Source organism: Siphateles boraxobius, unplaced genomic scaffold (assembly GCF_051911475.1).
Source record: "Siphateles boraxobius isolate OS27281-9 unplaced genomic scaffold, OSU_SipBor_1 135, whole genome shotgun sequence".
NCBI lineage: Eukaryota > Metazoa > Chordata > Actinopteri > Cypriniformes > Leuciscidae > Siphateles > Siphateles boraxobius.
In genome coordinates this window covers 408147-422500 of record NW_027508739.1, presented here as the reverse complement: position 1 = coordinate 422500, position 14354 = coordinate 408147, and the positions used below count along the sequence as shown (strand labels likewise).

The 14354-nt window shown below is 36.3% G+C and overlaps 1 protein-coding gene across 1 annotated transcript in view; it reads left to right on the top strand.

The window, feature by feature from the left end:
- LOC143737968 (inhibin beta B chain) overlaps positions 1-5810 on the top strand; it is a 15463-nt gene extending 9653 nt beyond the window's left edge. Inside the window, exon 2 of the mRNA XM_077229776.1 lies at positions 2842-5810. Coding sequence (XP_077085891.1) covers positions 2842-3617 — 776 coding nt within the window. The 3' untranslated portion in view covers positions 3618-5810. The remainder of the gene's footprint in view (positions 1-2841) is intronic.
- The last annotated feature ends 8544 nt before the right edge of the window (positions 5811-14354 follow it).

The following is a 14354-nucleotide window of genomic DNA, read 5'->3' as shown; positions in this document are numbered from 1 at the left end:
TGCGAGCCGCCCATGTGACCGGCTCACATCTCTCTCTGCACAGCTGCACACTTCATCCTCACAGTTATACACATGCACACATAACTTATAAGTAATGACATATACAGAATATTAATTTTTAAACATTTCCATTTTATGTGTGTTTTGTGGATACTTTTCAGCCAGATTCCAGACGGCTCACATTTATTAATCCTCCCAGTGCATTAAAGAGCAGCAGAAACATCATATTTCTTGTTTTATGTCGAAGTCTGTAGTGGGAAAAAGCGAGTGAGAGAAAACAGATTAGTTTGCTAATTCAAGCATCACTATCAAGTATAAATGCATGTGATGTGATCAGATGCACAAGTTGAAAGTTACAAAAAGCACATAACACAATGGTGTGCATGTGGATAAGTTAGTATATGTCATTTGGAAGAAGAAAGAATACATTTTGATTGTTTTGGTGGCTCCAAAAGCATTCAGTGTCATGTAAATGTGCTTCTTTTGTGAATGTCGTTGGGTTGTGCTTGATCGCTCTCACTGTACCGCTGTATGTCGACTCCTGTGATGCGTTTCCTGTGATGTCACGCGGCTCATTGTGCGCTCTCTGCGGATCAGCAGCTTTTGCTGGGAAGTTGTGTTGTGTTCTCATAAACTCTCTCAGTCCTGTCATCTCCATCCAGACCCCCGACAGCACTGGATCCGACCCCAGAACGAGACCAGCTAGAGCCAAACCTCTCCAGAACATGTCCGGGTCACAAATCTGAAGAATCAAATACAAAATCAGATTCAAAATATATGTATAGGACATTTATTTTCATTGTTTAAATTTCAAAGTATTTATACATAATAGTAGGCCTTTGATTTATGTTGAATTTAAGTTTCATTTAAGTTTCCTATTAAACCAATCAAGAACATGTGTGGGTCATATTTTACCCTAAAATCAGACATAAAAAATTTGATTTTGCACGAAGAATGAATATTATTTGTTCATTTTGGCATTTTTTTCTTATTTAAATTGCAAATTGTTTATACATCTTGGTAGTATTTTTGTTCTGGATTTAATTTATGCTGAATTAAGTTTAATTTAAGGTTTAATAAAATAAAATGGTTGAATCTCATGAAAACCTTTGAAACCATTTTCGGCTCATATTTTACCCTAAAAATCAGAAATTAAAAAAGGATTTCTTTGCACAAATATCTATTATATTTTAAACAGAATTAAGCTCCAAAATTTATTTGAAGTTTCATTTTAAGTTTAATAAAATAAAAGGTTTATTTTTAATAAAAGGTTTATCTTTCAGGAACATATGTGCGGGTCATAAGAACAGACATGAGACATTTTATTTTTTGCAAAGATCTTTTATGTTTTCCAAAAAAGTAGTTCATTTATAGGACAAAAATGCATGCATTGCTTTTTATTTAAATTGACAATTTACAAATTGACTGTAATGTGAGCATATGATAGTATATATTAATATTATATAGGCTATTACTTTTATTATATATTAGTATTATGCATATACTGTATTAGTAGAATTTCTAATTTAAGGTTTAATAGAATAAAATGGACAAATCTCATGAAACCTGAGTTTTTTTTTTCACAAAATACAGTCTATCTATAGAATAAAAAATATTTAATTGTGAAATTATTTATTTGACAAGTAAATCAAACACATTTCTCCCCAATAAAATAAAATGATCCCTAAAATCAGAAAAAACAATTATATTTTGCACAAAATCATAATTAAAAAAATAGTTTGCGGCGGGTCCACAGAGAGACTATCCTGTCATTTTTTTTCTCTTTTTTCAATGAAATTAATGTACTACATTTTAGTTCGATAACGTTTTTTATTTAATATTTTGTATTTTTAGGGGATTTTATGGTACTAGATCATATTTACGCTGTATTTGTAATCCATTTATTCACTTTTTGAGCATAGACTTGAAAATTAAATTTCCAGCTTTAACTTTGGTAAATCTTGAATGCTTTAGAGCACAGACTTAAGTTGGATCTCTTTTCAAAGACGACACTTGGCAGATTATTGCTGAAGTGAAAAAAGTTTTAAAAAGCGTTAGAAGTGTTTTAAGTGTACTTAAAAAATGTTACACAATTTTATGTTTATTGTTTTGAAAAATGTGCAAAAATGCTATTTTAAATTTTTAGATGAATTTCATTCATATAAAAATTGACTACAACTACATCTCTCGTCTCGCACTATGTACGTCACCAAGCTCGTGTGTGTGTGCAGTCTGGTACAAAACACACAGGCATGACGGCGTAACATTACGATTATAACGTTAGACTATAGAAAAAATGACAGATGTTAGCTTCAGTAAAGTTAGCTTCATTCATTGAGAGAAAAGGTATAACGTCACATGCGCGCCTTTTGGGTTTGTAGTCTTTGTAATTACGTATTTTCACAGTCTTATACCTCAACAGTTTTACATCAAACTGAGACTTTCTTGACTTTAAAAATTGACAAACATCATATGTGTAATTCAGGGCACAATTCAAACAGGATCCAAATATTTGTTGTCTCTCGCCATTGACTACCATACAATATTTTTCCGAAATAAGGTCCCATGGTCCACCGGAAGGGGAGGGGCTTAAGCTCTCTATGCTCATTTTTGACCACGAGGAAAGGTGTGACTATTTTTTTCAGGACCATTTAACCTGTTCGGATCATGTCCGTGATTTTTTTGTGTGTTCACACACAGTAGCAAGTGCCAAAACCTTTACAAAGTTTCGTACCATTCCGATAAAGAAAAAAAATCCTTAAAATAAACAAATCTGTTCAAAAATGACCGAAGAGCACTAACCCTGAGCTGATCATGTTTTCTCCTCTCTTGATCCCACAGACGAGTCTCTGACCTCCAAAACCAGCCTGTTTTTCGTGATCTCCAACGAGGGCAACCAGAACCTGCACGTGTCCCAGGCGAACCTGTGGTTATACTTCAAACTCCAGCCGAATGTTTTGGAGAAGGGCTCTCGGAGGAAGATCACGGTCAAGGTTTACTCGCAGGAGCCGGGTGTCGGGAGCAAGTGGAACTTGGTGGAGAAGCGCGTGGATCTTAAACGCAGCGGCTGGCACACTTTCCCGTTAACGGAGGCCGTGCAGATGGTTTTCTCCAAGGGCGATCGCCGGCAAAACCTGGACGTTCGATGCGAGGGATGCGACAAGATGGGAATCGTGCCTGTTTTGGTGAACACAAACGACGAGTCTCACCGCCCCTTCTTGGTTGTTCAAGCGAGAGCTTCGGACAACAAACATCGCATCCGAAAACGAGGCCTAGAATGCGACGGGAGCAGTAGCTTGTGTTGCCGACAACAGTTTTACATCGATTTCCGCCTCATCGGCTGGAACGATTGGATCATCGCCCCGTCTGGGTACTTTGGGAATTATTGCGAAGGGAATTGTCCCGCGTACATGGCCGGGGTTCCCGGATCGGCTTCGTCCTTCCACACCGCTGTGGTGAACCAATACCGCATGCGGGGAATGAGTCCAGGATCCATGAACTCCTGCTGCATCCCGACCAAACTGAGCACCATGTCCATGCTGTACTTCGACGACGAATACAACATCGTGAAACGGGACGTTCCCAACATGATCGTCGAGGAGTGCGGCTGCGCTTGAGAAAAAAACACGGACCTAAAAATATCATAGTGAGAAAGTAATATTTATGATCTAAATGAATAGTTCACTTCAGAATTAAAATTTCCTGATAATTTACTCACCCCCATATCTTCCAAGATTCATGTCTTTCTTTCTTCAGTCGAAAAGAAATTAGGTTTTTGAGGAAAAGATTTCAGGATTTTTCTCCATATTGGGACTTCAATGGGGTTCAATGGGTTGAAGGTTTAAATGTGAGTTTCAGTGCAGCTTCAAAGTCTCGACACGATCCAGCCGAGGAATAAGAGTCTGATCTACACAAACCATTGCTCATTTTATACAAAAAATAAACATTTATATACTTTTTAACCACAAATGCTCGTCTTGCACGTCCACGACTTCACGCATTAAGTAATTACGTAGCGTAACACACGGAAAATGTAGTGTATTGTAACTTTCTATCCTTGTTTTACATTTTATTTATTTATTTTAGTAAATGGCTTTGACTTAGTTTTTGCTCGTTTGCTTTATAAACACTAGATCTATACTATGACCTTTCAACGTGATTACGCAGTGTGTGGCGCATCACAGCACAGACCAGCAATCGTGGTTAAAAAGTATATAAATGTTTGTTTATTTTTTTAATAAAATGGCCGATGGTTTGTCTAGATAAGACTCTTATTCCTCGGCTGGATCGTTTTGAGATTTTGAAGCTGCACTGAAACTCACATTTAAACCTTCATCCCGTTGAACCCCATTGATGTCCCAATAAGGAGAAAAATCCTGAAATGTTTTCCTCAAAAACCTTAGTTTCTTTTCGACTGAAGAAAGAAAGACATGAATATCTTGGATGACGTGCGGGAGAGTAAATTATCAGGAAGCTTTAATTCTGAAGTGGACTGATCCTTTAAGGTGCGGTCTAATATCATGTGCAAAAAAGGTCAAATGTCAAAAGCAAAATCTCGAAATTTCTCAGAGCAACAATAAATGTGACCGCGCCTTTATTCACGCTCACACATCCACATTCAAACACACACCCCAACTCTTCCATGCATCTTTGTACATATATTTATGTATGTTCTTTAACCATCGAGTGATTTAGTTCCTTTCTACAGGTTTCTCTCAGCTTTCACATCAAAGCGATTGGAACGTCTTTAGCTCTCTTGAAATAATGGAACAAACTGAAAGAGGTGATCTTAAAGACATTTATATCCATGTACCTGCCCAGAACTGAATCGAAAAGCACTGACCATCTTCTCAAAACAACGTCAGCACTTCCCACAATGAGTGACAACCAATCCATTTCAGAGCGTACGTCTTGAACATCTGCAACAAAACGTTTGGGGTTTCTCGACAGACATGAGGTCTATTCATAAGTCATGAGGCATGCATCTTTTTTTTTGTCTCGGGAAGCTGATTTTTCATGCAACAAGCCGAAGACACACTGAACGGCGTGTGCAACTAACGGCGCCCTTGAAAAACACGCTTCTAAAACACCAGTGAATCGAGCGATCTCATGGTGCAGCATAGCACTTGCAACAAAATATTGTAAATGCACAATATAAAGCACTTCGCCTTCGAAGGTACCGAGTGGTTCACAATTCTTCTGAAATAAGTGCCGCACAAGCTATGCAATGTATAGTAGTGACCTAAACCGGATGACCCACACTAGATACTTGTTATGAACTGTTTTCAATACTTGAAATGTAAACTTTCGCTTCCTTCTCTGAGCGGATGGTTGTTACAATGTTTGCACTGAAGTTGCATTATTAGTGAAGAAGAAGAAAAAAAACCTGCCATTGAAAAAAGAAAGTTATTTTTATAGAAGCAATTAAATGCTGTTCAAATGTATTATACCGAATTATGGAACCAAAGAGGCCAAGACTTTAGCTGTTGTGAGACGACGAGGCCATCGGATTCTTTTGTAAGATACTTTTTAAATGCGCAAGAGGCCTAAACGATGTATCAGGGTACAATAGAATGGATTCCATTTCCACGTGGTTTTTGTACAGTAGATAAATGGAATATTTCATATTTTTCCATCAATTTTAATTGTCTTTTATTTTCCAGTTTTCTATTTAATACTTCTAGCATCTATTCCGGAATCATTTAGAGTCAAATACATGCCATCTCTGTACAGCTTATGTAAGATAAAAATGCTTTTAAATATTTTGTTCTTTGTAACTATTATGAAATAAATTTCTTATTCTGCATCAAGACCGACTGCCTTGTGTTACTTTTACATTCATGCATGTGGCAGACACTTTTATCCAAAAGCGATACACTTCATCAGTTCATGCATTCCCTGGGAATCGAATCCACTACCTTGGTGTTGCTGAACTGAGGTTATGTCTTCGATTCCCTGGGAATGCATGAACTTTTGTGTTCGGATTTTAAGAAATTTACTGTGTTTGCTACAGCAAGCCTTGCTATGACTAGTTGCACCAACCTTTAACCCTAAATATTAATCTGCAGTGCATATTTTGCTAAATAAATGCTGTTCTTTTGAACTTTAGTCACCAAAGAAAACTGACAAAAATGCATCCACAAAAAATATTAAGCAGCACAATTATTAATAATTGAGCAGTAAATCATCATATTAGAATGATTCCTGAATGATCATGTGACACTGAAGACTGGAGTAATGATGCTGAAAATTCAGCTTTGATCACAGGAATAAATTACATTTTAACATATATTCACATAGAAAACATCTGTGTTCAATTGTAATAATATTTCAAATTTTTTACTGTATTTTTGATCAAATAAATGCAGCCTTAGTGAGCAAAAGAGACTGACAGTCAGCTATAACTCTTAAATCTAATATTGCAGCGTTTGATAGGCCGTTTATGAGACACACAAAACCGATGTTTGATGACATTGACGTCCCAACTGTACTATTGATTGACATCATGTTTTGAGAGGGACAAGACTAGAAATATGGACTCATGCTGTATTTCTTGTGTTTTGTCCTTTATGGACAACCATAAGGAAGTAAATGATAAACACATCAATGTTGTGACAGATTTTCAACTCGCGCCTAAACTAAACGCCACTGACCATGTCATTTTAAAGCTCCGAACATCCCAGATCTGTCACCACAGTGTCTGTCGCAGGAGAATGTGTGTGTTTGTCTGCCAAATGACATGTTTGGGAAAAACACACACAACCTCTCAATCTGGGAATTATGCTGTTAATCACTGTGAGAAAGCAGAGGAAGGAGATTGTTTAGACATCAGATCATAGTGGAGAAAGCCTGAATCTGACACTATAATAATAATAATAATAATAAAAACACTTAATTATATGTACAGTATGTATGAGTGTGCATAATTATATACAATACTGGTCAAAAGTTTGGGGTTGGTAATTTTTTTTTTTTAATGTTTTTGAATAAAAGTCTCTTCTGCATTTATTTGATTAAAAATACAGCAAAAATAGTGAAATATTATTACAACTTTAAATAACTGTTTTCTATGTGAATATATGTAATTTATTCATGTGATCCGAACTGAATTTTTTATGTTTTTAGTGTCACATGATCTTTCAGAAATCATTCTAATATTCTGATTTGCTGCTGAATTATTATCAGTTACTACTGGTGCTCAATTATTAATAATGGTTCTTATTATTATCTTCATTTTTTTGTGATTCTGTGATTCATCTTGCTTTTCAGGATTCTTTGAAGAATAGAAAGTTCAAAAGAATAGCATTTATTTGAAACAGAATCTATAGTAACATTATAAATGTCTTTACTGTCACTTTTTATAAATTTAATGTGTCCTTACTGAAGTAGCCTAATGTACTATTTTTTTTTTTAATCTGACTCCAAACTTTTGAATCCGCTAAAATATGAGCAACTGTTTTCAACATTGATAATCAGAAATCATCATATTATACTGATTTCTGAAGGATCATGTGACACTGAAGACTGGAGTAATGATGCTGAAAATTCAGCTTTGATCACAGGAATAAATTACACTTTACTATATATTCACATAGAAAACAGCTATTTTAAATTGTAATAATATTTCACTGTTTTTACAGCATTTTTGATCAAATAAATGCCTTGGTGAGCAGAAGAGACTCTGTCAGAAACATTAAAAAAATCTTACCGACCCAAAACTTTTGAATGCCAGAGTATATAATTACACACACTCATACATACACATAATCTTTTGACTGGTACGGGAAATTAAGAGCCTTTTAAACTGCCTGAAAAATCTGAAAGCAGAATGAGCAAAATCTCACGCACAAACAGTTCATCGTAATATCTGAGCGGCAAAAGCACAATAACACTGAATGATGTGGACAGAGTTTGACATTCCTGTTCCAGCACTCGTACAAAACAGCACAGAGACTCTAATGTGATGTGAAGACACACATGTTTCCCTCCAAACATTATTTTTTATGCTTGAAATATTACTTCAGTTCTCGCCTCTCTGCTCAAACACAAAGAGAAACAGTGTGGAAAAGATCATGTGAGACCAAAACACAAAACGATACCAAATATGGTGAGTGATCTGGACTGAAGTTCATAAAGCAGTCAGAGGTACAAATCATCTCGATGTATCAATGAATGAACCGAAGCTCAATGAACACAGAACTGATGCTGCTAATAAATGTCTCTTGTGTCTCTGTATAGCCAAACACAGTTTGTTTGTCATTGGGCGACTGCGTTCTGTAAAACACTCCAGAAATTTTCATCTTGTGAGTTTGCGGAAGGGAATTTCAGGAATGTTCCACTTCAGTAATCAAAATATGTTGATCGCAGATATTTTTACCCACCGCATCCAGGAGACCCTAATACTGAAAAAGGCCTGATTCCGTCTCAGTGGTTATAGGACTAGTTTCGGTCATCATTTACTCGCATAAAACCTGTATGATTTACTTTCTTCTGTAAAACACACAAAAAAAGGTGTTAGGCAGGACGTCAAATCAAAGTTATACAATGACCACAGTCTGACAAACTAAACAACAAAAAAATAATACTATAAAAGTGTCATAACTATTCATATGCGAATTGGCAAGTCATGTGAATGTTTTGCATGAGGAGAGTAAACATTTGATCTCTTAAATGATATTTGCAGTACATTGAAAGTAATGCATGAGAATGGTGAATCAATAACATCTTATTTAAATTTATTTGAACATATTATGACTTAAAGTCCCCTGTAGTCAATCATTTTATATCTTAAAACTCATCTTTGATCACCAAAATGACATTTAAACGTGAAAAGATGACTTTATGATCAGCATCTCAGAGATCCACTCGTTGACGATCACACGTTGATCTGATTCTGTACAAGGTATTTTGTAGTTAAATATGTACTATTATTGTTGAAATTAACATTACCGGTAATTGAGATTAATAAATACCGTAGAAGTATTGTTCATTCTTAGTTCATGTTAACTAATGTAGTTAACTAATAAAACCTTATTGTAAAGTATTACCGTATTTATTAATATTATGGATGAGCTTTTATTTTTACATTTTCAGTTTTCATTTTAATTTAAGTTTTAATGTGAATTCACCATTCGCTAAATTATGCATAGCTTGATTTTAGTTTGTTTTTTTCAGTTTAAGTTTGAGTCATTTCAGTACATCAACAAACTTATTTCAGTTAGATGCAAATGCTAGTTTAAGTTTATTTAATATTTATATTTTATTTCACCTTTATTTCAATTACAAATATGAGTTGCACAATATGTCTGCACTAATTTAATGGTGTTCCCCCCCCCCCCTTTTTCCCCTAAAATCAGCATCTATGCATTGAAATTGCAAAATGGTTTAAACTATACATGAGCGAGAGTAAATGATGACAGACTTTCTAAACGATGACAGAATGTTCGTTTTGGGATGAGCAATTCATCTACGGTTTGGATATGACAAACACAATCTCCCCCTCTGAGTAAATCCAGTATAAACTCAAGATCACTTCCATCTCTTTCCACCCGCGGTGAAGAACGAATGGCTTGTCATTCTGACGCTCCTCTTACAACAAACACAGCACTCGTGGGCCCCCGTACGATCATTTATCACTTGACATGTAGATGGTTAAAGCACTTCTGACGTGCCGCCCCACAAACACATGTTTTCCCACAGAACCAAAATCAGTTCCATCCTTTTTCATGATGTCAAGCGGGAAGTACACAAAAACCTACTTAAAAAAAGAGCAATTACAGATGTACTTGGTTCAATTTCAGTTTAGCCTGTGGTCATATCATATTCTGACATGTTATATAAAACGCACTTGAACGTGCATTCGCACGAAACCAAGATATTGCCTTTCGGGGTCAAGATGAGACGAACATCTCAGCCTACAATTAACAAATATTGGCCCACAAAGACAAGCTCTTTGCGTCTCTCTGTTCATTGTGTGTCAGTATCAGGTGCATTTCAGCAGCTTGTCGCATTATCCAGAGGGAAAGAATAAAGACAGATTTCTTTGGAAGTGACAGCGGTTTTATGAAGGAACACAAAAGATGGACTTGGCATATCATTCCGCTTAATCCCATAGAAGAGGGATTCGGGTCCTATTCAAGTCTTGTCAGTTTAGTGTTGGGATACTATCAAACTGAACAGGTGGATTTCCTATAGAGGCGAAACCAGGGCCCCTCATTGTCATAACCGCTGGCAGGGCCCCACGCCGATCCATATGTCATCTTTTCCTGTTTATTCGGAAACGCCACTGAGGAGACACGGAGAAGCTTTGAAGATTTTGTATAATATGCCATACACATTGTATATGGTACCGCCAGCTCAACCAATGGTATCAGTTACAGGCATTTGTACAAACAATTGCAGGCGAGGGAAAGTATTTGGGAAACCTGTTTGGAAACAGTCACGGGTGTGTTTATTACGGTAAGCATCAGAACTGCGAGTAATATTCGAAGAAACATCTAAAACTAAAGCGCCTTTACATCATCTCTGATATGAATGTCGCATTTCGTGTCAAACTGGACGTTTATTTGCAATGGAGTAATGAATGAATAATGTATGTATGAATAAAAAACAAACACTAATATGTTAGAAATAAATGCATAGGTTTGCCAGGGATAATCAATGTAAAACAATGATGTACAATATAATATTAGCCTATATAAATACATAATTTTAATTTTATATGAACAAATAAATATTAATATAATACACTACCAATCAAAAGTTTAGAAAAAAACAAGTTTTTGAAAGAAGTGTCTTCTGCTCACCAAAGCTGCAATTATTTGATCGAAAAACGTAAAACCAGTGAAATATTGTCAAATTATATTGCAATTTAAAATAACCGTTTTTATTGTAATATTGTAAAATGTTATTTATTTCTGTGATCAAAGCTGAATTTTCAGCATCGGTCTTCAGTCACATGATACGTAAGTGAAAAAAAAAACTTAATTCATCATAACCCACTCCAGATTTTACAAAAATATTGTTTAAAAGTTTTTAGTGCAAAAACATTATTTTTAATCGCTCCATAAATCAGAAAATAATATCAATAGCCAGAAAAAATGTTTCACCATGTTGAAATTAATAACATGTTATATACATTATATAAATCAGGTGAATCATATATGAACAAACCTTCAGAATATAGAAAAAAGTTGTGTATAAAGCGGCTTAAGTGGAGATTTCTGACTTTAAAGATATTTATTGTGATTGAAATCTACAAATAAAATGCAATAAATAAACACTTAAATGTGTATTTTGGATGTTTACGTTCCACTAGTCTGAAAGAAGACATACTATGGAAGCAAAATCTCACAAATTACCAGTGCATGAAATAACTTTGGATGAAGCATTTCACCTTAAAACTACTCATAACACATTAACTCATAACACATTAGTTCAGTGTGTCATTGAAATGTCATTTAAAGTTCATATTTTTTTCTCTAAAAAGCAAGACTATATTTAGAAGACTGCATAGCGACTCCCTTGCATTGTGAAAGCACCACTCACATTTTCAGATTTCCCTCAAATTTAGTAGGCTAATATTTGCATTTGTTAGGTGGTGCAGTCGGTGTTTGAAGCACAAGCAGAGTTGTTTGTGGTAGGACACGGCTTCAACATTTCAATGCCCGACTAAAAAACAGCATGTGTTACTCGCAGGAACCTGGAGTGAAGGCTTCGTGAGGACAGAAGTGTCCCTGTGTGCGTCAGGGTTCAGGAACGCCACTTCAGGCCTCGTGACTCGAGTGTTAGCCGTCCTGTCATAGCGGGCCGTCTGGACAGAAACACGACTCGAGAGGCTGATAACACCGGGATGAGACACCAGACGCCATGTCTTCAGCCCCTGAAAATAACCTGAGGGGCCCCGGCACTGAGACGGGGCCGTCACATAAACAAACCGTCTTATACAGCGTGTAAACACAGCCCAGGAAACACTGAGAAACATCAGTACGAGTATTACAGACAGACTCCTTATACTCAAACCCAAATCAGCATCTGAAATTAAAAGTCTTGATTTTAGATAGAGACAGAAATATGAGTTTTAAAAGACACACTTGAGAATACAGTTCAATTGCAGGTAAAACTATTTTAACACACCCGCCATTAGCAGGTGAAGCAGGTGTTCAAGTATTTAAGGAATAAGTACATTAAAGGCCATTGCACAATGAGCCCGAAATTTTCGTATGCATTTTTTCGTATTCGTGATTCGGTGGCTCATTCAAACAAAATTCAAACTGCTTGCTACAGATGCGAAAAACGCAGAAAATCGAACCCGATTCAATTTTGTTTTATGACGGACGAAAGTTTCGGATGCGAAGTTCAGAGTGCAATGGCCTTAACTCTTTCCCCGCCATTGACGGAATTTTCCGTCAATCTGTGTTTTTAGCGTTATACTGTAGGGGGCGCTATTACACAATTAATACACAAAGAGTTCAGAATCTCCTGATCAAAACAAAGGTGAAGAAGAAGCAGAAACAAGCGATTGCTGACGCATATGTAAAATAACACGACAATCAAACATTAAACCATATAAATTGGTTCTGCGCACAAACACAATCTTACTGAACACTCGTTTTTTTGAGATATTAACCTCAAAATTGGAACACAACTTGTTTAGAATCATGACTTTGATTTTCTTACAATCTTAGATTAAAGTATTTCATATAAAAATTGAAAATGGTACTTTTGTGCATTTTTCATAACAATAAATTTAAAATGTTATAACTTTTTTCACTTCAGCAATAATCAGCCAAGTGTCATCTTTTAAAAAAGACAAAACTGAAGTCTGTGCTCTAAAGCATTCAAGATTTATGACAGTTTAAGTTTTTAATTTTCAGGTCTATGCTCAATAAGTAAATAAATGGATTTTAGCTACTGCAGAAATATAATTTAGTACCATAAAATCCTTGTTTCTATGATCACCATCTTCATTAGTTCATTTGGTTCAGTTTGTCAATTCTCAGTTCTCTCTCTGTTTGTCACTATGGTCACTAATTACTATTGGTTACTAATTGAGTACTCGGTATGTCTTGTCTATCATCTCGTTTGACCATGCATTAGAGCCCTCTGTTTCCATCAGTCCCTCTTCTTGCATTATTTCAGTTCTCATTGATATGTGGTTGTACAGGTGCTGGTCATATTACAATATCATCAAAAAGTTGATTTATTTCAGTAATTCCATTCAAAAAGTGAAACTTGGATATTATATTCATTCATTACACACAGACTTATATATTTCAAAAGTTTATTTCATTTAATTGTGATGATTAAAACTGACAACTAATGAAAATTCCAAATTCAGTATCTCCGAAAATTAGAATATTACTTAAGACCAATACAAAAAAAGGATTTTTAGAAATGTTGGCCAACTGAAAATTATGAACATGAAAAGTATGAGCATGTAAAGCAGGCTCCTTTTGCCTGACTTACTGCAGCAATGCGGCGTGGCATGGAGTCGATCAGTCTGTGGCACTGACAAAACTGACAAAAGGTCATTGCTAAAGAGGCTGGCTGTTCACAGAGCTCTGTGTCCAAGCACATTAATAGAGAGGCGAAGGGAAGGAAAAGATGTGGTAGAAAAAAGTGTACATGCAATAGGGAAAACCGCACCCTGGAGAGGATTGTGAAACAAAACCCATTCAAAAATGTGGGGGAGATTCACAAAGAGTGGACTGCAGCTGGAGTCAGTGCTTCAATAACATCCACGCACAGACGTATGCAAGACATGGGTTTCAGCTGTCGCATTCCTTGTGTCAAGCCACTTTTGAACAAGACACAGCAACAGAAGCGTCTAAAGACAAAAAGGACTGGACAGCTGCTGACTGGTCCAAAGTTATGTTCTCTGATGAAAGTAAATTTTGCATTTCCTTTGGAAATCAAGGTCCCAGAGTCTGGAGGAAGAGAGGAGAGGCACGGAATCCACGTTGCTTGAAGTCCAGTGTAAAGTTTCCACAGTCAGTGATGGTTTGGGGTGCCATGTGATCTGCTGGTGTTGGTCCACTGTGTTTTCTGAGGTCCAAGGTCAACGCAGCCGTCTACCAGGAAGTTTTAGAGCACTTCATGCTTCCTGCTGCTGAGCAACTTTATGTAGATGCAGATTTCATTTTCCAACAGGACTTGGCACCTGCTCACAGTGCCAAAGCTACCAGTACCTGGTATCCCTGTTATTAATTGGCCAGCAAACCAGCCTGACCTTAACCCTATAGAGAACCTATGGAGTATTGTGAAGAGGAAGATGCGATACACCAGACCCAACAATGCAGAAGAGCTGAAGGCCACTATCAGAGCAACCTGGGCTCTCATAACACCTGAGCAGT